Source organism: Pan troglodytes, chromosome 19 (genome assembly GCF_028858775.2).
Source record: "Pan troglodytes isolate AG18354 chromosome 19, NHGRI_mPanTro3-v2.0_pri, whole genome shotgun sequence".
Taxonomy (NCBI): Eukaryota; Metazoa; Chordata; class Mammalia; order Primates; family Hominidae; genus Pan; species Pan troglodytes.
The window spans coordinates 91,832,799-91,853,533 of record NC_072417.2 but is presented as its reverse complement, the minus strand read 5'-3'; the positions used below and the strand labels follow the sequence as shown (position 1 = coordinate 91,853,533).

At 49.7% G+C, this 20,735-nt stretch overlaps 1 protein-coding gene across 22 annotated transcripts in view; it reads left to right on the top strand.

Annotated features, from left to right (window-relative positions):
• The first annotated feature begins 607 nt into the window (after window positions 1-607).
• The window catches only part of USP36 (ubiquitin specific peptidase 36), a 53,865-nt gene continuing 33,737 nt past the window's right edge, over window positions 608-20,735 (top strand). For 3 of the 22 annotated variants that reach the window (XM_063799395.1, XM_016933036.3, XM_054670203.2), the window contains exons 1-8: window positions 608-760; window positions 2,739-2,902; window positions 5,113-5,374; window positions 5,983-6,204; window positions 12,454-12,564; window positions 14,114-14,216; window positions 19,456-19,523; window positions 20,426-20,496. In XM_063799395.1, the coding sequence (XP_063655465.1) occupies window positions 5,122-5,374; window positions 5,983-6,204; window positions 12,454-12,564; window positions 14,114-14,216; window positions 19,456-19,523; window positions 20,426-20,496 (828 nt within the window). In that variant the 5' untranslated portion in view covers window positions 608-760; window positions 2,739-2,902; window positions 5,113-5,121. Of the gene's footprint in view, window positions 761-924; window positions 1,081-2,738; window positions 2,903-5,112; window positions 5,504-5,982; window positions 6,205-12,453; window positions 12,565-14,113; window positions 14,217-18,276; window positions 18,348-19,455; window positions 19,524-20,425; window positions 20,497-20,735 lie in introns of those variants that run through there. The other 19 variants (XM_063799394.1, XM_016933032.2, XM_016933033.2 and 16 more) reach the window with 10 other exon arrangements.

Below are 20,735 nucleotides of genomic sequence, written 5' to 3'. Positions count from 1 at the left end.
AGAGATTGCACAGCCGCCACCAGATTACAAAGGTCAAATCTCACACTCTCAGATCCCTAATTCCGAAGAGCCATTTCCTCGGCAGCCCCAGGCTTTGGCCGATCGCTCCCAGATCCCTCCCTCCCCAAACTGCAGGTACTCCGTGGGTGGGAGTCACGGATGGCCCCAGAGCCCGGGACGTTAAGGCCGAGCGCCCGCGCCTCCGCTTCTCCACAGCCACCTGACGGCCAGGGGCAGGTGGGAGCCCAGCCTTCTCCCTGCCCGGGAGACAGCGCGGGAGCGCTGTTGCAGGGGTGGGCAAAGTCCCTCGAGTCCCCGTTCTGGGGCGGGGGCGCGCGCCACTGTCACACTTCAGGCGTCCGCAACGCCGCCAGGTGCGCTCGGCCGACCCGGAAGTAGCGGCACCTCTAGTGCGCTGCGGAGACGTCACCCGGCCGCGGCACAGGGGCGGGAGCGCCTGTGGCTCTGCGCACTTGCGTCATCACGTAGGCTGGCGGGATCCCGTGATGGGGAGGTGGCGTAGCGACACGGAATCGGCGGTGGGCGGGGACAGGGCGTTAGCGGAATCTAGCCCCGCCTCTTAAAGCCTCCCAACCCTTTCGGAGTTAGCGCAGCGCGAACGCTGGGTGCGGCGCCTTTAAGCGTCGCGGTGACACGTGTGTGAGGCCGCCGGAGGCCCGGATGGTGCGCGTGCTGGGCCGCGGGCCGAAGGAGTCGCCAGGGCTGCGTAGGCTTGTGGCGCGCCCGCGGAGAGGCCGGGGTAGGCTGGGGTCGGGTCGGGGCGGTGCGCAGGCCTGGGGACGAGATCGGGGCGCGGGTTCCGCGTGGCCTGGGGCGCGGGAAGGGCTGGCGGGCGCAGCCGGGACGCTCAGGGAGAACGTGGGCGCGGGTCCGCGCAGGGCTTCGGCAGTCCCCGAGGAGGACCCGGGATGCTCCGCCCGCTCGCGAGCTCGCTTCTCCAGAGCCCGGGTATTCCCGAGGAGGGTCCGGGGCCGGGCTGTCCTCGCCGGTCTCCGCCGTCCCCCGGGCTCCGGGCCGGTGATGGGGGCCGCCGGGGCCCGCTGTCTGTGCAGGATTCAGGTCAACTTCGGAGAGGTTGAAGTCGGAATCAGGGCGAGGGCGTCGCGTGCGGCCGCAGAGCTCAGCGGGGCGGGTGCGGCCCCGGGGCGGGCACCTTCCTCGTGGTTGCGGAGGAGGCCATGGAGCCCGGGGCGGGGTGCGGTTCCGATGCTGCTGCTTCTGGTGGGTGGCGTGGGGGTCCTGGGCCTGGGGCTGGAGTGGCGGCCGCCAAACCCAGACACACGAGAGGGGAGACTCCGCGCGCCCCCGTTTACGTAACGCTCGCTACGGAACCAGGCTCCGGGAGAGGTGCTCAGGTCGCTGTGTCCGCGGCCGGGCTCGGGGCAGGCGCTGCGGAGTCGCCCGGGAGGCCCCTGGAGCGCGGCGCTGGGCCCCGGGAGGCCGCTGCTTCCGTGGGCTCCTCTCCCCAGCACGTGGTTGACCCTGCGAGCGTCCGTTGCAGTTCATCCTGGAAAAGTGACTTTAGGAGGAGGAGGGAGCCGGAATGAGCCTAAATGGTGCTGGCTGGGGTTCGCGCAGGTGGAAATGTGGATGAGGCCTGTGCTGTCCTTGGACAAGAGAGAGCATCTTTCCTGAGTTGGGTAGAGTGTGGATGGTGTGTGCGTCGGAGGGATTGCTGGTGATTACAGGAACACTTGTCTCGGGCTCCTACACGTCAGAGAGCGAGCGAGCGTTGTTTAGGTTATTGCTTAATGTTTTAGGTGGAATTGGTGAAGTAGAGATTGACCACTTGAAAAATTGTGTCCAAAATCTCTGCATCTACATTAAGGAGTGGGTTAAGTTCAAAGTTACTTATCTCGAGTGAAATTGGGTTACATCTCCCAAGTTTCGTTTATCCCCTCCCTAAGTGGTTCTCAAGCGTTGGTTGTGCATGACAGAGTTCTCACCTTCCAGGGTAGATGTGAGTCCTGACCGAAAGCAGTGATATTGTGGGGAGTTTTTAATACGACTGGATGTCTTCACTTTGTAGATGGCTTTTATTCTGAGATCATTTCCTTACACATTTTTCGGGAGTTGGTATGCTTTTATTTATGGATGAAGTCATAGGTCTGAGATTTGCTGTAGAATTACCTGGGGATGGGAGGTGACTCAGGATGGGTCAGACGTAGTTACTGAGGCTGAATAAGGGGGGCTCATGTGCTCCCTGTGCGGTTCTCCATCTGTGTGTTTGAATGTTTTCACTGTAAACTGTTTTTACGAACCTTAATTTTATGTAATCATAGTGATCGTAGATGGTAATGAAAGAGAAAATCCACACTTAGCAAAGCAAAATTTTGGCAACTCCTATTACTCCCTGAGGTTTGTTGTTGTTGTTATTGAAGTTTTACTGGTTCATTAAATCCAAAACTTGGGGATTTATTACCTCTTACTCTTTGGAAATAAGATTAGACTGGAGCTGACTGGCAGGTGTTGGGGAGGTTTTCCTTCTCTGGGCTTGTCTGGGGTCAAGGTTAAGGTGTTCATATCGTGTGCATTACAACAACTGGTGATGAGGTAGTACGGTCCACCCGCCTCATCCTGAGTGCACGCGTGGATGCTCCTTGGACGGCTTTTTCGTGGTAGAGGGTTGCCGGTGCGCGCCGCATCCCTGGGAAGTAGCTGAAGAGAAGGCACAGGAAGAGTCGCCTCCACTGATGGTCTCCCTGTCCCTCCCACAGGCTCTGACGCCCGCTCTGTGGCTTCGGTGTTTGAACAGGCCACAGCCCAGGAGCGCTTACATTCAGGAGCTCCGCGTAGCACCTGCCCAGCCAAACTCAGCCCTCCGTTAAGATCCTGGTTCCATGCCGCAGTAGGACAGCAGGCCCAAGTCTGCACATCCCAGGTGAGTCTGCGAGGCTTCTGTGTATTTTTTGATTCCGTTGAATTGTCTGCATGTGACACAGCAGTGATTGTTCAGTTGGTGAGAAGTCTTTGATAATTCTCATGAGAAAAGGCTCTTTTATTTTCTCAAATCAGACAACTTATAATGCTTTTTTTTAAATAAGCTTCTGAAATTTCTTTACAGAAGTTTTTTTTTTTTTTTTTTTTTGTTTTTTTTTTTTTTTTTGAGACCAAGCCTTGCTCTGTTGCCCAGGCTGGAGTGCAGTGGCGTGATCTCGGCTCACTCCAACCTCTGCCTCCCGTGTTCAAGCAATTCTCTGCCTCAGCCTCCTGCGTAGCTGGGATTACAGGCGCCTGCCACCATGCCTGGCTAATTTTTTTGTATTTTTAGTAGAGAAACATCTTCGCCAGGCTGGTCTTGAATTCCTGACCTCCTGATCCACCCGTCTCGGCCTCCCAAGTGCTGGGATTACAGGCGTGAGCCACGATTTTTTTTGTTTTAAAGATGGGGTCTCACGATGTTGCCCAGGCTGGACTGCACTGGCTATTCACAGGCGTAATCATAGCTCACTGCAGCCTCAGGCTCCTGCCCTCAAGTTATCCTCCCACCTCAGCCTCCCAAGCATCTGGGACGACAGGCCCAGGCCACTGCACCTGGCTTTTCTTTACAGAAGTTTTTGTAGAAAAAGATACTTGATCCATGTATAGAATTAGATGATCCACAGTGATAAATTTGAATGGCTTAATATGAGGTGCTGGAGGAGGTCCTTACTTTCACTAGAGCAGAATTTTGGGGCACACTTGACTTGTTGATTCTCTGAGGGCAGGCTGGCTACTGAATACCAGAGGAAGTCATCATTTTTCTGATGTGAGTGAGCAATTTAAGGGACATATTTTTGAAATTGTGACTCAGATAGTCTGTGCTGTGTTTGGGAAGGTTAAGTTGAGAGGTGGTGGGTAGGGGAGGGCAAGTGGTGGATACAAAGGTAGCGATTGGAGAGGTGCAGGGGTCTCTTCTTGGTTACAGTTTCCATGCAGCTGCACCAACAGTATCGATCCTCTGTTAGGGACTGTAGTATGTAGCAAGCTCTAAAGCACTTCCCAAGCCTATTATTTTTGTTGCTATTTTACAGTAGAATAGGGGGTTTGGAGAAGTCATAGTAGTTGTCCCTGGGTTTCATAGCTAAGGGTGATAGAACCTCCCGGGGCCACCACATTCCAAAGCCTGTGATCTCCCCACTCTCCTGCTTTGCTTTTCTTCTTCTCTTTTGATAAGAGTCCTGGGAAGACATTTGTTTAAGTTTAGGTGTCTAATGGATACTAGTCTCTAGGCCTGCTACTTGCTTTTCTTCTCCTTCCTCACTTTTAAAAAGATAATTTGTACTCCAAGCACTGTGTAATGGAGATTAATACAAGCCACAAATATAATTTAAAATTTTATAGTAGCCACATTAAAAAGAAGCAGGTGAAATTCATTTTCATAATTTATTTAACTCAATATATATAAAATATTACCATTTCAACAGGTAACTGATCTAAAAATTACTGGGATGTTTTATATTCTCTTCTTATACTAGTGAGTATTTCTCTTCAAAATCTGGTGTGCATTTTACACTTATAGCACCTCTCAACCTGGACTAGCCTCATTTCACATGCTCAGTAGCCACGTGTGGCCTGTGGCCTTCATATTGAAGAGTGCAGGTCTGTACAGACATGCGTGCTCATCTGACCTGCATGCTAATTCATTTATTGCGTGTGTGTGTGTGTGTGTGTGTCCGTCCGTGTCCGTGTGTGTATAACCAGTTTGTATGTGAGAATTAGTGTGCCCCTGTTTTGGAGCAGACATTTGGACCACGTGATGACCTTTGGAAGGAAATGGCACCAAGAATGATGTCCAGAGCCACTTGATGAGTATCTGATGAAGAGATGCACATGGCAGGGGCTGTCTGGCTGCCTCAGGGCCACTGTTGTCTGCTCAGCTCTATTTGTAGCGGCATCTTATCTTTTTGTGGGGGAAACGTGAACTAATATGTCCAAGTGATTAGTGCTGGGTCTCCCTGTTTCCTTTGTGCAGCTGATCCAGGGGATCACTGATCCAGGGGAGCTTTTGTGGAGGCTAGCATCCATAATGACCAAAGAGGAGATCTTAAGAGATGTTTTTGTCCCGGGATTTCGTTATCTATGGCTCTATGTTTCTTCTTGTCCCCACAGTGATGCACCATGCCAATAGTGGATAAGTTGAAGGAGGCCCTGAAACCCGGCCGCAAGGACTCGGCTGATGATGGAGAACTGGGGAAGCTTCTTGCCTCCTCTGCCAAGAAGGTCCTTTTACAGAAAATCGAGTTCGAGCCAGCCAGCAAGAGCTTCTCCTACCAGCTGGAGGCCTTAAAGAGCAAATATGTGTTGCTCAACCCCAAAACAGAGGGAGCTAGTCGCCACAAGAGTGGAGATGACCCACCGGCCAGGAGACAGGGTACAGATGTGCAGTGTGCTGGCAGAGAGGCCCTCTCTCCGGGGTGACGAAGTGGATGGACTTAAATATTGACTAATTAGTAGGAAAAACAAGAGAATGTGGTCAAAGAGTTATGAATTTTTACATGGGGTCAGTGGATTTCAGTTATAGAAGTAATGATACCGGGTTGGTAGCAAGAAGTCTGTGTGCTTGGTGGATCTGTGTACTTGGTGGGTCTTTGGACTTGCTGTCCCCCTATCCCAAGTATAATACAGTCGAAAGTCAGGCTTGGAACTAAGAAAGAGAAATGGGGTGGGCTGCATGTGGGCACAGTGTGGTGCAGAGTGCCAGGCCTGGCTCCTTCCGCCACTCAGTCTCTGAGCTGTGTCCTCCATCTATAGAGGGGCCCTTGGATTCTTTAGCCAAGCAGCCTAGGAGGTCCATGGGATGGCTGGGTTTACTCCTGAGCTTTCCAGGAATGTCCCGTAAACCAGAACACCAGTTCTTCTCTGGTGCCATGTTCCGAGTCACTGCATGCTAAGTGTATGCTTCAGGAGTTTCTTTTTGTGGACGACCTGTGTGTGGACTTACGTCTTCCTCTTTTCTTCCCTTGTCCCTTTCTTCCTCAGGCAGTGAGCACACGTATGAGAGCTGTGGTGACGGAGTCCCAGCCCCGCAGAAAGTGCTCTTCCCCACGGAGCGACTGTCTCTGAGGTGGGAGCGGGTCTTCCGTGTGGGCGCAGGACTCCACAACCTTGGCAACACCTGCTTTCTCAATGCCACCATCCAGTGCTTGACCTACACACCACCTCTAGCCAACTACCTGCTCTCCAAGGAGCATGCTCGCAGCTGTGAGTGTGGGTTTGCAGCAGTGGGGTGGCTGTGGGTCCTCTGGATTAGATAAGCCCATGCACTTGTGGCACTGCTGCTCTCAGTCTGGGTCAAATTTAGGAGGGTAGTTCATAATGTATAGTAACTGATGAAACCTAATTGAATCATGCCTGCTGCAGAATGGGCCATGAAGGTGAATCGGTCAGGTGGGGATGTGTTTGCCAAGCTTTTCTGTAAATAATTACCCAGACAGAAATGTTTTCAAAAGATACTTCCAAAGTATATATACACAATTATTATTTTTTTAGAGACAGTATCTTGCTCTGACACCCAGGCTGGAATGCAGTGGCTCCATCACAACTCTTTGTAGTCTTGAACTCCTGGGCTCACGTGATCCTCCCATCTCAGCCTCCCAAAGTGCTGGGATTATAAGTGTGAGCCACCATGCCTGGCCCAGTTGTTTTATGCATCTATTGTTGTATCAGTATATCTTATGTGTATTATAAAACATGCAGCCTGGACAGCACAGCAAGATCCCATCTCTACAAAAACAAATCAAGGCCGGGCACGGTGGCTCACACCTGTGGGAGGCAGAAGTGGGCAGATCACTTGAGGTCAGGAGTTCGAGACCAGCCTGGCCAACATGGCGAAACCCGGTTTCTACTAAAAATATAAAAATTAGGCGTGATGGGGTGCACCTGTAATCCCAACTACTCGGGAGGCTGAAGCAGGAGAATTGCTTGAACCCAGAAGGCAGAGGTTGCAGTGAGCTGACCAAGATCGTGCCACTGCACTCCAGCCTGGGTGACAGAGCAAGACTCCATCTCACACACACAAAAAACAAATCGAAACAATTAGCTGGATGTGGTGGTGTGCTCTATTTGATTAAAATAGAGGTGAAATAAGCTATAACTTACCAAAACTGAAAGAAATAGAAAGTGAAGAGTCTTTTAACTATTAAAGAAATTAAAGCAGTGGTTAAAAATCTTCCCATGAAAAACCCCAAGCAGAGACAATGTTATTTCTGTGTAACTTTTTTTTTTTTTTTTTGAGACTGACTCTGTTGCCTAGGCTGGAGTACGGTGGTGTGATCTCAGCTCACTGCAACCTCCGCCTCCTGGGTGCAAGCAATTCTCCTGTCTCAGCCTCCCAAATAGCTGGGACTATAGACGCACGCCACCAGGCCTGGCTAATTTTTGTATTTTTAGTAGAGATGGGGTTTTACCATACTGGTCAGGCTGGTCTTGAACTCCTGACCTCAGGTGTTCCAACCGCCTTGGCCTCCTAAAGTGCTGGGATTACAGGTGTGAGCCACTGTGCCCAGCCAATTTCTATGTAACTTTTAAGAAACAATTCCAATCCTTTACACGTTCTTCCAAAGAATAGAGAAGGAGAGAATCCTTCCCAGCTCATTCTATAAAGTTCCTATAACTCGGATAACAATAATAAGGAAAATGCAAGAAAGAATATGGATAACCACAACTTCTTCACGAACACAGATAAAAAAAATTGTAGGAAAATACTACCAAATGACACAGTTTCTAAAAAACTGTAAGCAACTTATGTTTATCCTAGGAATGCAGGATGTTTTCATTGCAGAAAATCTCTAAGTAGAATTCTGGAGGGAGCAGAGCAGTTGAAAACACAGCTCAGGAGCCTGGCCTGTAGGGTTTGCTTCCCAGTTTGCCCCTTAGTAACTGTGAGTTTTTGAGAATGTCCCTGGTCTATGGAAGAATGAGACTGTCTTCCTTACAGAGTTGTGTGAGGCTCCAATAAATTCTGAGTGAGTCAAGTGCCTGGAGTAGCAGCCCGCAAACAGGGAGTGCTATAGAAGTGACTGCTACTGGCTGGGCACGGTGGCTCACACCTGTAATCCCAGCTACTTGGGAGGCTGAGGCAGGAGAATCGCTTGAACCTGGGAGGCAGAGGTTGCCTTGAGCTGAGATCACACCACTGCACTTTAGCCTGGGCAACAGAACAAGATTCCGTCTCAAAAAAACAAATAAAAGAACACAAGATGGCCATGCAGTGGGAAGTGTTTGTAAACATCTTGCTAATTGCGATGGCTTCATAGCAGCAAAGGTTAATTATCAAGGCATAGTTGTTGAGATGAAGCAGCACATGGTTTGGGGGCGTTTTTTGGAGATGGAGTCTCGCTCTGTCACCCAGGCTGGAGTGCAGTGGTGCAATCTCGGCTCACTGCAACCCCTGTCTCCTATGTTCAAGAGAGTCTCCTGCCTCAGCCTCCCAAGTAGCTGGGACTGCAGGCGCCCGCCACCACGCCTGGCTAGTTTTGTATTTTTAGTAGAGATGAAGTTTCACCATGTTGACCAGGCTGGTCTTGAACTCTCGACCTCAGGTGATCTGCCTGCCTCTGCCTCCGAAAGTGCTGAGATTACAGGCATGAGCCACCGTGCCCTGCAGAAGCACATTGTTGAGATGGCTAATTGTAGCCCCTATTTCCAGTGGTGACCTTGGTAATTTTGAGGTGGTTCTGGGTGGACTTTCAGTAAGATTTGACTAGATGGCCGTTGTTTTCGTCTCATGGTTTTGGCAGTAAGACTCTGCTATCCCAGGCCTGTCAGGGCTCTTCCACTGTAGAGCTGCCTTCCATTCTTGGTTTCTCTGCAGGATCTTTTTGAGCCATTTGCCAACTTTGTGAGGATTAATTTAGTTAAAACTAGATAACATCTGTAAATCCCCATAACCTGGCACAGGTAAGCTGCAGTTTGTTGCAGCATGTCAGCAGCAAGTGTGTGAGTAAGGCAGCCATGGCCATCCCTTCAAGGGGAACGCCTGGTCTTCCTTCCGATACCGGTCCCATGGGCCAGTATCACTGTGAAATATTAGTGCATCTTACTATCTTGGAACATATGAAGAGACGTTGTGGCCTTTTTTTCCTGCACCCCACTGGATCCTGAGTGACCCCTAAGTGGGCTTTGGCTGTGGTCTCCCCCTCCTAGCACATGGCATTTGAAGAGTTGAGGATCCTAAGGGGTGTTTGTTCTGACGAGGGTCCACTGTGCACGTGGCACGGAGCAGCAGCTCCTGCCGTAGGCTGGACTGTCTCTGGCGCTAATATTTAGCTAGAAGAGAAACACTGTGTAAATAGTCTAGGAGGAACGCAGTTCAGTCCTGTCCTTTTGTTTCCCAAATCTCTCTATGTCCGTGTAGTCATAGATTGACTTTTGAGTTATATTTTCCTAAATTACACGAACAAATATTTGTCCATGTGCCACTTAAATTAATCTCATATATTGCTGGAGAACCTGGCTTAGATTGTTATTTACCGTGTTAAGAGTGATATTTTATTAGGCTGAAAGAAGCTTTTTTTTTTTTTTTTTTTTTTCGAGACAAAGTCTCACTCTGTCACGCAGGCTGGAGTCCAGTGGTGTAATCATAGCTGACTGCAACCTCCACCTCCCAAGCAATCCTCCCACCTTAGCCTCCCAAGTAGCTGGCACTATAGACTCATAGCACCACGCCCAGCTAATTTTTTTTTTGTATTCTTTGGGTAGAGATTTGGTTAGGCAGTGTTGCCCAGGCTGGTCTCAAACACCTGGGCTCAGCGATCCTCCTGCGTCAGCCTCCCAAAATGTTCGGATTATAGGTGTGAGCCACCATGCCCAACCAGCAGCGTTTTATATATAATGATTAGAGGCTTAATTTCTACACAATTTTTTGAGACAGAGTCTCTGTTGCTTATGCTGGAGTGCAGTTGCCACAGTCTCGGCTCACTGCAACCCCCACCTCCCAGGTTCAAGCGATTCTCTTCCCTTATCCTCCCAAGTAGCTGGGATTACGGGTGACTGCCACCGCACATGGCTAATGTTTGTATTTTTAGTAGAGATGGGGTCTCACCAAGTGGCCAGGCTGGTCTTGAACTCTTGACCTCACGTGTTCCACCCGCCTCACCCTCCCAAAGTGCTGAAATTACAGGTGTGGGCCCCCATGGCCATTTTCTTTTGTAGTAAAACTGTATCTTACCTGAAGTTAGGTTTTGGAAAAAAAAGAGCTCTTCAATATTTATGTTGTCCTTTTTTTTTTTTTTTTTTGAGATGGAGTTTCACTCTGTTGCCCAGGCAGGAGTGCAGTGGTGTGATCTTGGCTCACTGCAACCTCCGCCTCCCAGGTTCAAGCGATTCTCCTGGCTCAGCCTCCCGAGTAGCTGGGACTACAGGCACGTGCCACCATGCCTGGCTAATTTTTTGTATTTGTAGTAGAGACGGGGTTTCACTGTGTAAGCCAGGATGGTCTCAACCTCCTGACCTCGTGATCCACCTGCCTTGGCCTCCCAAAGTGCTGGGATTACAGGCGTGAGCCACTGCATCTGGCCTGTGTTTTCTTTTAAATGACATAATTTTTGCCTAATTTTGAGTTCACCAATCATTGTCATTTTAAAAATAAAAGTAATAACATGGATATAGTTAGAAAAGGCAAGCAGAAGTCTAAAATGAAAAAAACCTCCCCTTTATGTAAAGGCAATCTCATGGAGAGTTTTTTACATCTCTTCAAGAGGAATTTTGTGTAAATAATAGCATTTTAATGTCTATTTGCTAAGCAGGCTGCATGCTGTTGCATTATTGATTTTGAAGTCTAAGGAGTTGGAGATATTGCAGGGAAATGATTTGGGTTGAGTTTTGTGTTATGAGATGGATCTATTTGATAATAGATAATAGGTAATGCACTGTGTAGTAGACAACAGTATCTAGCGATTTGAAGGTGTGCTTGCCCTTTGGTCCAGAAATTTGTCTTCTGAGCGTGTGCTTTAGAGAAACTGACCCATGTGCTCAAGGAGACAGGTGCAGGATTGTTCATTGCAAAATGTCTATGATAGCAGAGAAAATGGAAAGGCTAAGTGTGTGTTAGTGGTGGATACATAAATAACAGTGGTCTCTTCATTCAGTGAAATATTCTAGCTGGAAGATTTGAAGGAACTGGAGCTATGTCTAGCAACATGGATTTTTGTAAAGCACATTGCTGAATGATACGTAACTGCATGATATGATTTATAGAAAGGAAGTTTGGAAACATGTAGCTACAGTGCCATTTATTGTTCATGGATACACATGTGTGTGATAATACATGAATGAGAACGATCATTGCCTAATTCAGGATAGTGGTGACTTTGAATGAAGGAACATGGAAAATGGGGTTGAGAGAGATTGAGGGGAGTTCGGCGATCACAGCAGTGTTTATTTACATCATAATTTGAAAGGTAAAAATGTACCACTGTTGGGGCTGGGCTCGATGGCTCACGCCTGTAATCCCAGCACTTTGGGAGGCTGAGGCAGGTGGATCACAAGGTCAGGAGTTCGAGACCAGCCTGGCCAGCATGGTGAAACTCTGTCTCTACTAAAATACAAAAAATTAGCCTGGCATGGTGGCACGAGCCTGTAGTCCCAGCCACTTGGGAGGCTGAGGCAGGAGAATTGCTTAAACCCGGCAGGCGGAGGTTGCAGTGAGCCAAGATTGTGCCACTGCACTCCAGCCTGGGTGACAGTGAGACTCTGTCTCAAAAAAAAAGGACCACTGTCTAGCCTAATGCCTAGTGAGGCGTTTTATGTAGAGCAGGGGTGGGCAGACTCATCTGGCCTGCTCTCTGTGTGTGTAAATAAAGTTTTATTAAACACGTTCATACCCCATTGTTCATATATTGTCTATGGCTGCCTCCTCTACAATACAGGAGCATAGTTGTGACTAGACTGTATAGCCCTCAGATAGGAAAGGATTTGCTATCTGGATCTTCCCAGAAAACATTTTCAACCCCAGATGTATCCTAGCGAGGTGTTTACTAGAACCAGTGGAACAGACGGTCCCATATCTGAGGCACTATTAAGGGGCTATCAGCCCTAAAATATTTTAGCCTATTTACCATGTGATGCAGCTTAGAAATTCGAGAATACATCTTTTAAGCTTCATTTTGAAAATCTGTCTTAGTCTTTTTATAAGTAAATAATACTAGTGAAATCTGAAAAGGATCATGCACAGGTCAGCATTAACGTGGGGTGATGGTGTGAGGTTGTGATGGTGAGAGTTTCAGCTTTGGATGGATCATAGCTTCCAAACGCCATCCAGCAGAGAATAACATTTCCTTGTGGTCACCCAGTCAGCAGAGGTCTGGGATCTCTGGCTCAGCCGTTCTCTCACAGCCTGGTTTGCTCTTACCTGCTTGTGTTTCTGGCTGTGTTAACGTTTGGGGTGGGGGCCTCACCGTGAGTTCTTTGAAAGCTCTTGTCTTAAAATTGCTCCTCCTTCCACGCCGGCAGGCCACCAGGGAAGCTTCTGCATGCTGTGTGTCATGCAGAACCACATTGTCCAGGCCTTCGCCAACAGCGGCAACGCCATCAAGCCCGTCTCCTTCATCCGAGACCTGAAAAGTAAGCATCAATCCATGTTAAAATTTTCGTGATTTATTTATTTTTTAATTTTTTGTAGAGACGGGGTTCTCGCTATGTTGCCCAGGCTGGTCTTAAATTCCTGGCCTTAAGCAGTCCTTCTGTTTTGGCCTGCCAAAGTGTTGGGATTACAGACACGAGCCACTGTGCCATTCTCCGTCTGTTACTGAAGGCCTGCTAAGTGCTCACCCTGTAGGAGGTGCTGGGGAGTTGGTAGAAGGGAGAGAAGAGTGAGTCATGGATGAAGTCTTGGGAATCCCTCTGTGCTAACAGCCCTGCATGTGGTGGCGCAGACTCAAGGAAGAGCAGTTTAGAGACATGTGGGCTGGGGTCAGTGGGGAAGCCTCTTAGTGGGGGCAGGTCAGGACAGGTAGCTTTTCCTTTGGGCAGGTGGAGGAGTTATTGTGTATTTGGGGCAGGCAGGTGAGCCTGAGGGAGAGCTGGGAGGAGGGATGGATGAGGAATGTACCAATTCCATTCTGAATATCAGGAATCAGTTGCCTATGCTGTAAAAAAGTCTCATTCACATTCACTTGGCAGAAAGAAGAGGCCTATTACCGGTTTTTGAAATCTGTGTAAATTGTAGCACTGTGAAATACTTACTCACCTGTGTTTTATATTGGCTTTTGGAGAGATATTCAATGGATTTTACATTCTTTTTGTTTGAGACAGGGTTTTGCTCTTACACCTAGGCTGGAGGACAGTGGTGCAATCACGGCTCGCTGCAGCCTCAAACTCTTGGACTCAAGCAGTCAGCCTTGGCCTTCTGAGTAGCTGGGATTACAGGCGCACCACACTTGACTGTTTTTGTATTGTTTGTAGAGATGGGGTCTGGCCATGTTGCCCAGGCTGGTCTCCAACTCCCAGCTCCAAGCGATCCTCCTGCCTTGGCCTTCCAAAGTGTTGGGATTACAGGCATAAGCCATTGCACCCTGCCGGATTTTACATTCTTTATTCTTTTTCTTTCTGAGATAGAGTCTTGCTCTATTGCCCAGGCTGGAGATTGCAGTGGTGAGATCATAGCTCACTGCAGCCTCAACCTCCTAGGCTCAACCCATCCTCCTGCCTCAGCCACCCAAGTAGCTGGGACTACAGGCACATGCCATCATGCCTGGCTAATTTTTTTATTTTTTATTTTTGTAGAGATGAAGTCTCCCTATGTTACCCAGGCTGCCCTCGAACTCCTGGGCTCAAGTGATCCTCCCACCCAGGCCTCCTGAAGTGTTAGAGTGACAGGTGTGAGCCACCTCACCCAGCCGGCATTTTACATTTTTGAGGGCTTGGTGTTCTTCCTTGTCTGTGAAGTAGTGAATGTTCAAGCCTGCAATCTTATTGAGAAAGTGGTGGCCATGATGAATTGGGATTGGGATATAGAAAATCCAGGTAGAGCTCTTGTTTTCCTCACTTGTTCCTTTGAAAAGTTGCAGTATTTTCCCCTTATAACAGCCAGGAATGGCCGTTCAGGAAAGCAGCCGCAGGCCGTTTGATGAGAAGACACGAGCTCTTCCCTCCCTGTTTCTTCCTCTTTTAGAGATCGCCCGACACTTCCGCTTTGGGAACCAGGAGGACGCGCATGAGTTCCTGCGGTACACCATCGACGCCATGCAGAAAGCCTGCCTGAATGGCTGTGCCAAGTGCGTGCTTCCCCACCCACCCTCCCAGGGCTTTGGACACCTTTTCTACATGGTGGCAGCAGAACATTCCTATGGCAACAGCCAGCCCGGCACCTTTCTACCCAGGCTGCCCTTGGGTAGACGTGGCAGAATTTGCCTCTGGGTACTCAGCCTGTTGGAGCCCGAATAGGGGATTGCCCTTGCTTCCTGGGAAAGGGCTGTCTCCGGAGACGTCCTGCTGGTCCGGGGCGGCTTGGTAGGATCGGGTGGCTGTGGTGGCGGCAGCTGTGTCTGAGCAGCTCAGTTAGGGGGAAATATGTTAGCAGACCTTCTTAGGGGCATTCAGTTCTTACTATGGACTTTTTCAGTCTCTTAAAAATCATGTCGTTTTTGAAAAGAGGTTGGGGTGATAGGAATGAGGTCTCTGCAGTATAATTTATATGTACATGTATATGTACAAACAGGGAGCTTTAACATGAGGAAGTTTATAACTTTAGGATCTGACTGTGCCTGGCTGCTGTTTCTTATTCACATACCACATAAGCCCTTATATGTGATGGTTGCCATCACAAATTGTCTTTGTGTCATTCCTGAGTTCATAGGTTCAGACCAAAGAAAACAGGCAGGAAATGCTTAGGACTTCCTTGTATTGCCTCAGCTTAGGATCATAGAAATACTTTAAATAGTTTAGGGAATATAGCTAGAATGTTCTTTAGAGAAGTTGAGTTGTGGCAATAAGTGATTGAAATGGCAAAACCACTGGCCTCAGTGGATGATATTCTTACGTAAATAAGACTTCCAGAAAGAAAACTGCTTTTGAGACAGGAGTCTTGCTCTGTCGCCCAGGCTGGAGTGCAGTAGCTGGGATTACCACCGTGCCTGGCTAATTTTTGTATTATTAGTAGAGACAGAGTTTTGCCGTGTTGGCCAGGCTGGTCTCCAACTCCTGGCCTCAAGTGATCTGCCTGCCTTGGCCTCTTAGTGCTGGGATTACAGGCATGAGCCACCATTCCTGGCTTAAGAAAACTTACTTAAATCACTTATATGAAGGCAACTTTCACTGCATTCCTAAGATGCATTCCTTTTTGTCTGTTTTGAGGGTTTGGTCACGCGTTCTTCCCCTTCTTCTGAAGGGGCTCAAGCTTCCTTGCTCCCTGTATGATCCCGGGTCTGCCCTTCAGTGAACTGGGTAATTGAACTGCTGTTCCCTGTGTGCTGGGCCCCATAGCTAGCCCTGGGAACTGAGAGATAGAAGCCATGGTCCTGGAGTCTGTGGAGCTCGTGGTGTAATTGGTGAAGACAGTGGACCCCAGCAGCGTTTGCAGTGTGGTGTGGCCAGTGCTGTGATAGAGGGATATTACCTCACCCAGAGGCGGCTTCCTGGGAGAAGTGACCCCTGAGGGCCTGCAAAGGCAAGTAGGTGTCCCCAGGAGGAGGGTTGCGGTGTCCCCAGCACCTGCAGGGGGAGTGCAGCGAGCCTATAGCAGGGGGCCTGGCTCTGGGCACAGGGTGCAGCCACCTGGAGCGCTCTTAGGACGGAAACTGACCCCTGGGCTTCAGTCAGTCCAATTAACCAGAGTCTGCGGTGGAAGAAATTCGTGAGGAGTAGGATGGGAGGTAGAATGAATAACGGTTTGGATTTGGGGCTATGAGATGGGAGGAATGCAGGTCTGCGTTCTGGGCATTGGGGTGGGTGGTAGTGAGCCATTCGTTGGTACCAGGATTGCTGGAAAGAGGAGGGAGGCCAGGTGTCAGGTGGCCAGGCATTGCCAGGGGAGAGATGAAGGCTCACCAGATGTCGGTCCATGAGAGAGCTTTCATTGGTCTGTAGTGAAATGTGGAGTGAGAAAAAATAAGAATGACACCAATGGTGAGCTTCTCATAAAGCAAATTATTCCATTTAATTTGCAGGTGGAGGGGCCTTTTTGTCTTTTGCTTCTGTAGATGACTTTTGATGTTACTTGCATTATGATCAGAGCGTGTTGATAATATTTCTACTTCATGGAACTTCCTGATGTTTTCTCCGTGATTATAGGTGACCAGCGTTTGTGAATGTTTCCTGCATACTTGGCGGTGGCTGCTGAGACTGCCAGGGTGTTGGTTTGCTCCTCTGTCCATGGATGGGTCTATTGATGATGCAGTTTTCATTTTCTATATCTATGTGCTCTTGTCCCCTTCATCTGTTTGGAATAGTGTGTTAAGTCCATGATTACTGGAATTCTGGTGGGTGCCTGTCTCCTTGCATCTCCTCTAGTTTTGCTCTATACAGGTGGTTGTGGTTAGATATTCGTAACTGTCATGTCTTCATTGAGGATCGTTGCTTTTAGCATTCTGAGTGTCTTCACTTGTCACGTGGAGTGGCTTTTGTTCTGAATTCTGCCATGGCCAGTGTCAGTGCTGCAGCCCCTGCTTTGCAGGGTTTCCGCCGGCCCCTTGCTGTCACTTTCTGAACCCTTTCTTAGAGGCGTTCTTAAGATCTGTCTTGTTTTGTAAGCCAAAATGACCATCTTTTAATAGGCAGGTTAAGCCCCTTCACATTTCCTGTTATGACTGAAAAGTTTGGTCTCAATTCTGTCATATTTATGTATTTTATAGTAATTATAGGTAGCATATTTACTGTGCTTATTTCTGATTTTTCTTTATTTCTCAAATTTCTTTGGATATTAGGAAGATGTGTGTTTTTGTTTTAATGGCTACCTTTGTACATAAACCATTCTTTTTGAGACAGGGCCTTGCTCTGTCTCCCAGGCTAGAGTGCAGTGGTGCGATCTCCGCTCACGGCAGGCTCCACCTCCTGGACGCAAGCAATCCTCCCGCCCAGTAACTGGAACTGCAGGCACGCTCCATGCTGCCTGCTGGTTTCCTACGCCCTTTTGAAATGCACCTGGTCCTGTTTTCCTCACCCCTCACTGTCTGATTTGGCAGTCCACCGTGGTACCCTTTACTTCCTAGCGCTTTTCCTCTCCTCTCTCTCTTGCCATTTTAGTGTGCATGATTTCATTTTTTTTGTTGGCACCTGTAAGGTGGTATCTTTTTCTTGCCCAGCCTTGGGTTATGGTTACATCTTCCCGTTGCTCATTGCCCACCCTCCAGTTGACACCTCTGGTGCGCTCCTGGCTGGGTGAAGCCCGGCCTCTCATAAGTTCCTCCAGGAGGGCAGCTGTGTATGGCACTCTAGTTCCAGAAATGAGGCCACTCTCACTGTGTTGAGGACGTTCGGCTTGGAGTTTTGCTGGCTGTGTCCTCGGCATCATGTCTGTTTTCTGGAGCTAGTTTGCATCCCATGAGGTGTTTTGATTCTTGTTCATTGCTGCTTTGTGCTTGAAGCACTTTGCATAGACTGGGCCTGCTTTCATTTATCTTGTGGGTCTGCTGGTTTTCAAGATTCGTATCCAGAGCACCTCCTCTGTCTGCCCCGTGCAGTGCACTTTCATGGTTGGCTTTTCCTCTGGCAGCAGAAGGGTTGATAGTCTAGGATAGTTTTGAGTTTTTTTCAGGACCCTGATGTTTCCCCTTTTGCCTCTCTTGCCCTTCACTGCCCTTCTAAGGACGCCTGCCTGCCTTTTTGCCTCCTCCCCCTGAGAGCCCATGCCTGTGGAGACTGCTACTCCAGCTGCGTGCCTGTGAGACCCCATATTCAGCACTTCACTTCAGGGTGCCCTTTGCAGCTGTGATTCCGGGTGGCTCTCGGGCCACCTCCTGCCCCCTCCTCCATTCTTGCCCAGCTGTTCTCTACTGCCCTTTGTCCCCAGGCTCAGTGGGATGCCTGTGGGAGCTCGCTGTCACTCAGCTTGGCTTTCCTCCTCCTGGGGAAGGTGACAGTTGTGCTTCCTCTGCTTTGGGTTATGCAAGAGGGGATTCCTTGTGGCCCTGTGGGCGCTGGTGCTTGCGGGCTTCTGGATGACAGAGGGGTTGTGGGGGTGGTCTGGATTTTGGTAGCCGCCATCACACGCAGCTACCCACAGTTCTCAGTCCATGCAGAGATTACGTCCTTGCTAGTATTTGCAGTTAAAAGGTCACTTTTGAAGAATGGTGGGACAGTAGATGGTGGCAGTTGATTTTTCATTTTCTAACTTTGCAGAATAAAAATTGAATGATCCTGTATTGGTCCCCCAAGTATTTCAGAGCTCCCGGAGTCTGGGAAGTGCCATGGTAAATAGTCACACAGGCCAGATGAGAGACTGAGGTGTGCATGTTCTGTGGGAGGGGGAGTGTAGCCTGCGGGTGTGGAATGGTCTGGGTGGCCGTGGGAAACGTGGAGAGAGCCCTGGAAACAGCCCCGCTTTGTGCCAGTGAGGAGTCGGGGAAGCAGCTGGGGAGACGGGGCTGGAGAGCCTGGGGAGAGGGGAAGCTCTTCTGGAGGGAGTGGGTGCACCGGCGCACTGCGCAGCCTCCTAGTAAAGGGCCTACAGACCCAGCTGGCCTCATGCCTGGAGGCCTTAGGCGACTCTGAGGAAGGCAGTTCCAGAGCAGTGAGTCAGGACCAGATGCAGTGGGTTGCAAGTAGAACCAGGAGCAGAGACTGGATGTGGTGTATTGTTTCAGAATCTTCCAGCGTGAGTAGCTACCATATGGATACGTAGGCGTGGGAGGCACCAGGCAGCCCCGGGTCCGGGTGAGAAGAGGCCCCAGAGCTCAGAGTGCCTCAGATCCCAGTTAGTGAGCGGTGCGGGGGACATGAATGAGGGCAGGGCTCCTGACCCCGAAGCCCACGTCTGACTCCGCTGTCCTCTCTGAAACGGGTGCAGAGCCGGGGAGATTTGGTCCTGTTTGTGCCTTTGTTCCCACCCCCACCCCTCTTCCCAGATTGGGGACCAGCTGTCTGTGACCAGCAGAGAAGTGGAAGGGTGGGCTGGGTGGGCGCCCTAGCTCAGGGGGATGTTTGGCCTCCCGCCTCACTCTAGATTTGGGTACTTACTTTTTATTGAGACCAAAAAGAAAAGGCAACACTGGGTGAGGATATACGTACATTTCTCGGGGCTTTTATTTTCTGTGAAGTGGGTGGCAGTGGGCATTGTGAAGGTCTGAAATGGCTACTGTGGGTAGTGGGGCCCTGAGGAGGTCAGAGCTCTGCAGAGAGACTGCCAGGCAGCGTGGGCTGAGGATGGAGGTTAAGGGTCTGTGGTGACTCGGGTGGGGGGTGGAGTTTCCCAGCCTCACGCTGAGCTTGTGACTGGTGGGCATGGGGCTGCTGGGATGGGGCCATCCCTCGTGTCATCATGCTGAGCCCTTCCCTTAAAGGCTGGGGTCTCCTTTTCAGGTTGGATCGTCAAACGCAGGCTACTACCTTGGTCCATCAAATTTTTGGAGGGTATCTCAGATCACGCGGTAAGTGGAGACGTTTGTTCTACTGCTTCTTGCCAGGATTAGAACATGAACCCAGGAAACCCTAAGAGTTGGAACGCAGGCTGGGGCTCTTTCTTCGCTGTGCAGACCTGGGTCAGTCTCTGAGGTCTTGAGCCATGGTTTCCTGAGACTCTTGGCCCGCCTGGCCACTGGAGCAGTTGTTAGAATATTCCCATGAGGGCTGGGTGTGGTGGCTCACGCCTGTAATCCCAGCACTTTGGGAGGCCGAGGCAGGAGGATCACCTGAGGTCAGGAGTTCGAGGCCAGCCTGGCCAACCATGGCCAACATGGTGAAACCCCGTCTCCACTAAAAATACAAAAATCAGCCAGGCGTGGTGGCGCATGCCTGCACTCCCAGCTACTTGGGAGGCTGAGTCAGGAGAATTGCTTGAACCCAAGAGGTGGTGGTTGCAGTGAGCCAAGATCCCACCACTGCACTCCAGCCTGAGTGACAGAGCAAGACTCTATGTCAAAAAAAAAAAAAAAATATATATATATATATACACGTATATATATATACGTGTATATATATATATACACACACGTATATATATATATTCTCATGAGGAAGTGCTGTGCACGCGTGCAGGGAGGAGGCAGCTCTTCCCTCTGCTCTCCCTCAGCAGGAGAGTACCGCACGTGGTGGTCAGCAGTCCAGGCAGGGAGGGCCCTGTGAGTGCAAAGATATTGACATCCATCTTTGTGAACTTCAGTGGTGAAAGAGAGCTCTCTGTTCGGACACCAGGATGCTTCAGGGGCTAGTGGGAATCTCATCTTTGGCCAAAGCCCTGCTGAGAGTCTGCCTCCCTGCTGGGTCTTGGTCTTGGGAGCTGGGAGTGCCTCTGCCAGGCCCCACCTGCTCCACTGCCTCTGTTCTGTTGCAGTGAAGTGCTCCGTGTGCAAGAGCGTCTCGGACACCTACGACCCCTACTTGGACGTCGCGCTGGAGATCCGGGTACAGATCTGTCCTGCCCTTCACTTTTGCAGTAGGAGAGCGAGGCCAGAGGGTGAAACAGAACCCACAGAACAGTAAAGGCATCAGATCAAAATAGATAGGGAGAAAACTCCTTTGCTCCCTGCCGCCTTGCAGTACAGACCATTGTCTTTACCTGTTTCTTTCTAGAGTTTTTCCTATGCATATCCTTTTATTTAAAGAAAAAAATGGTAAAATTGGGTTTTGTGTCCTGAAGCATG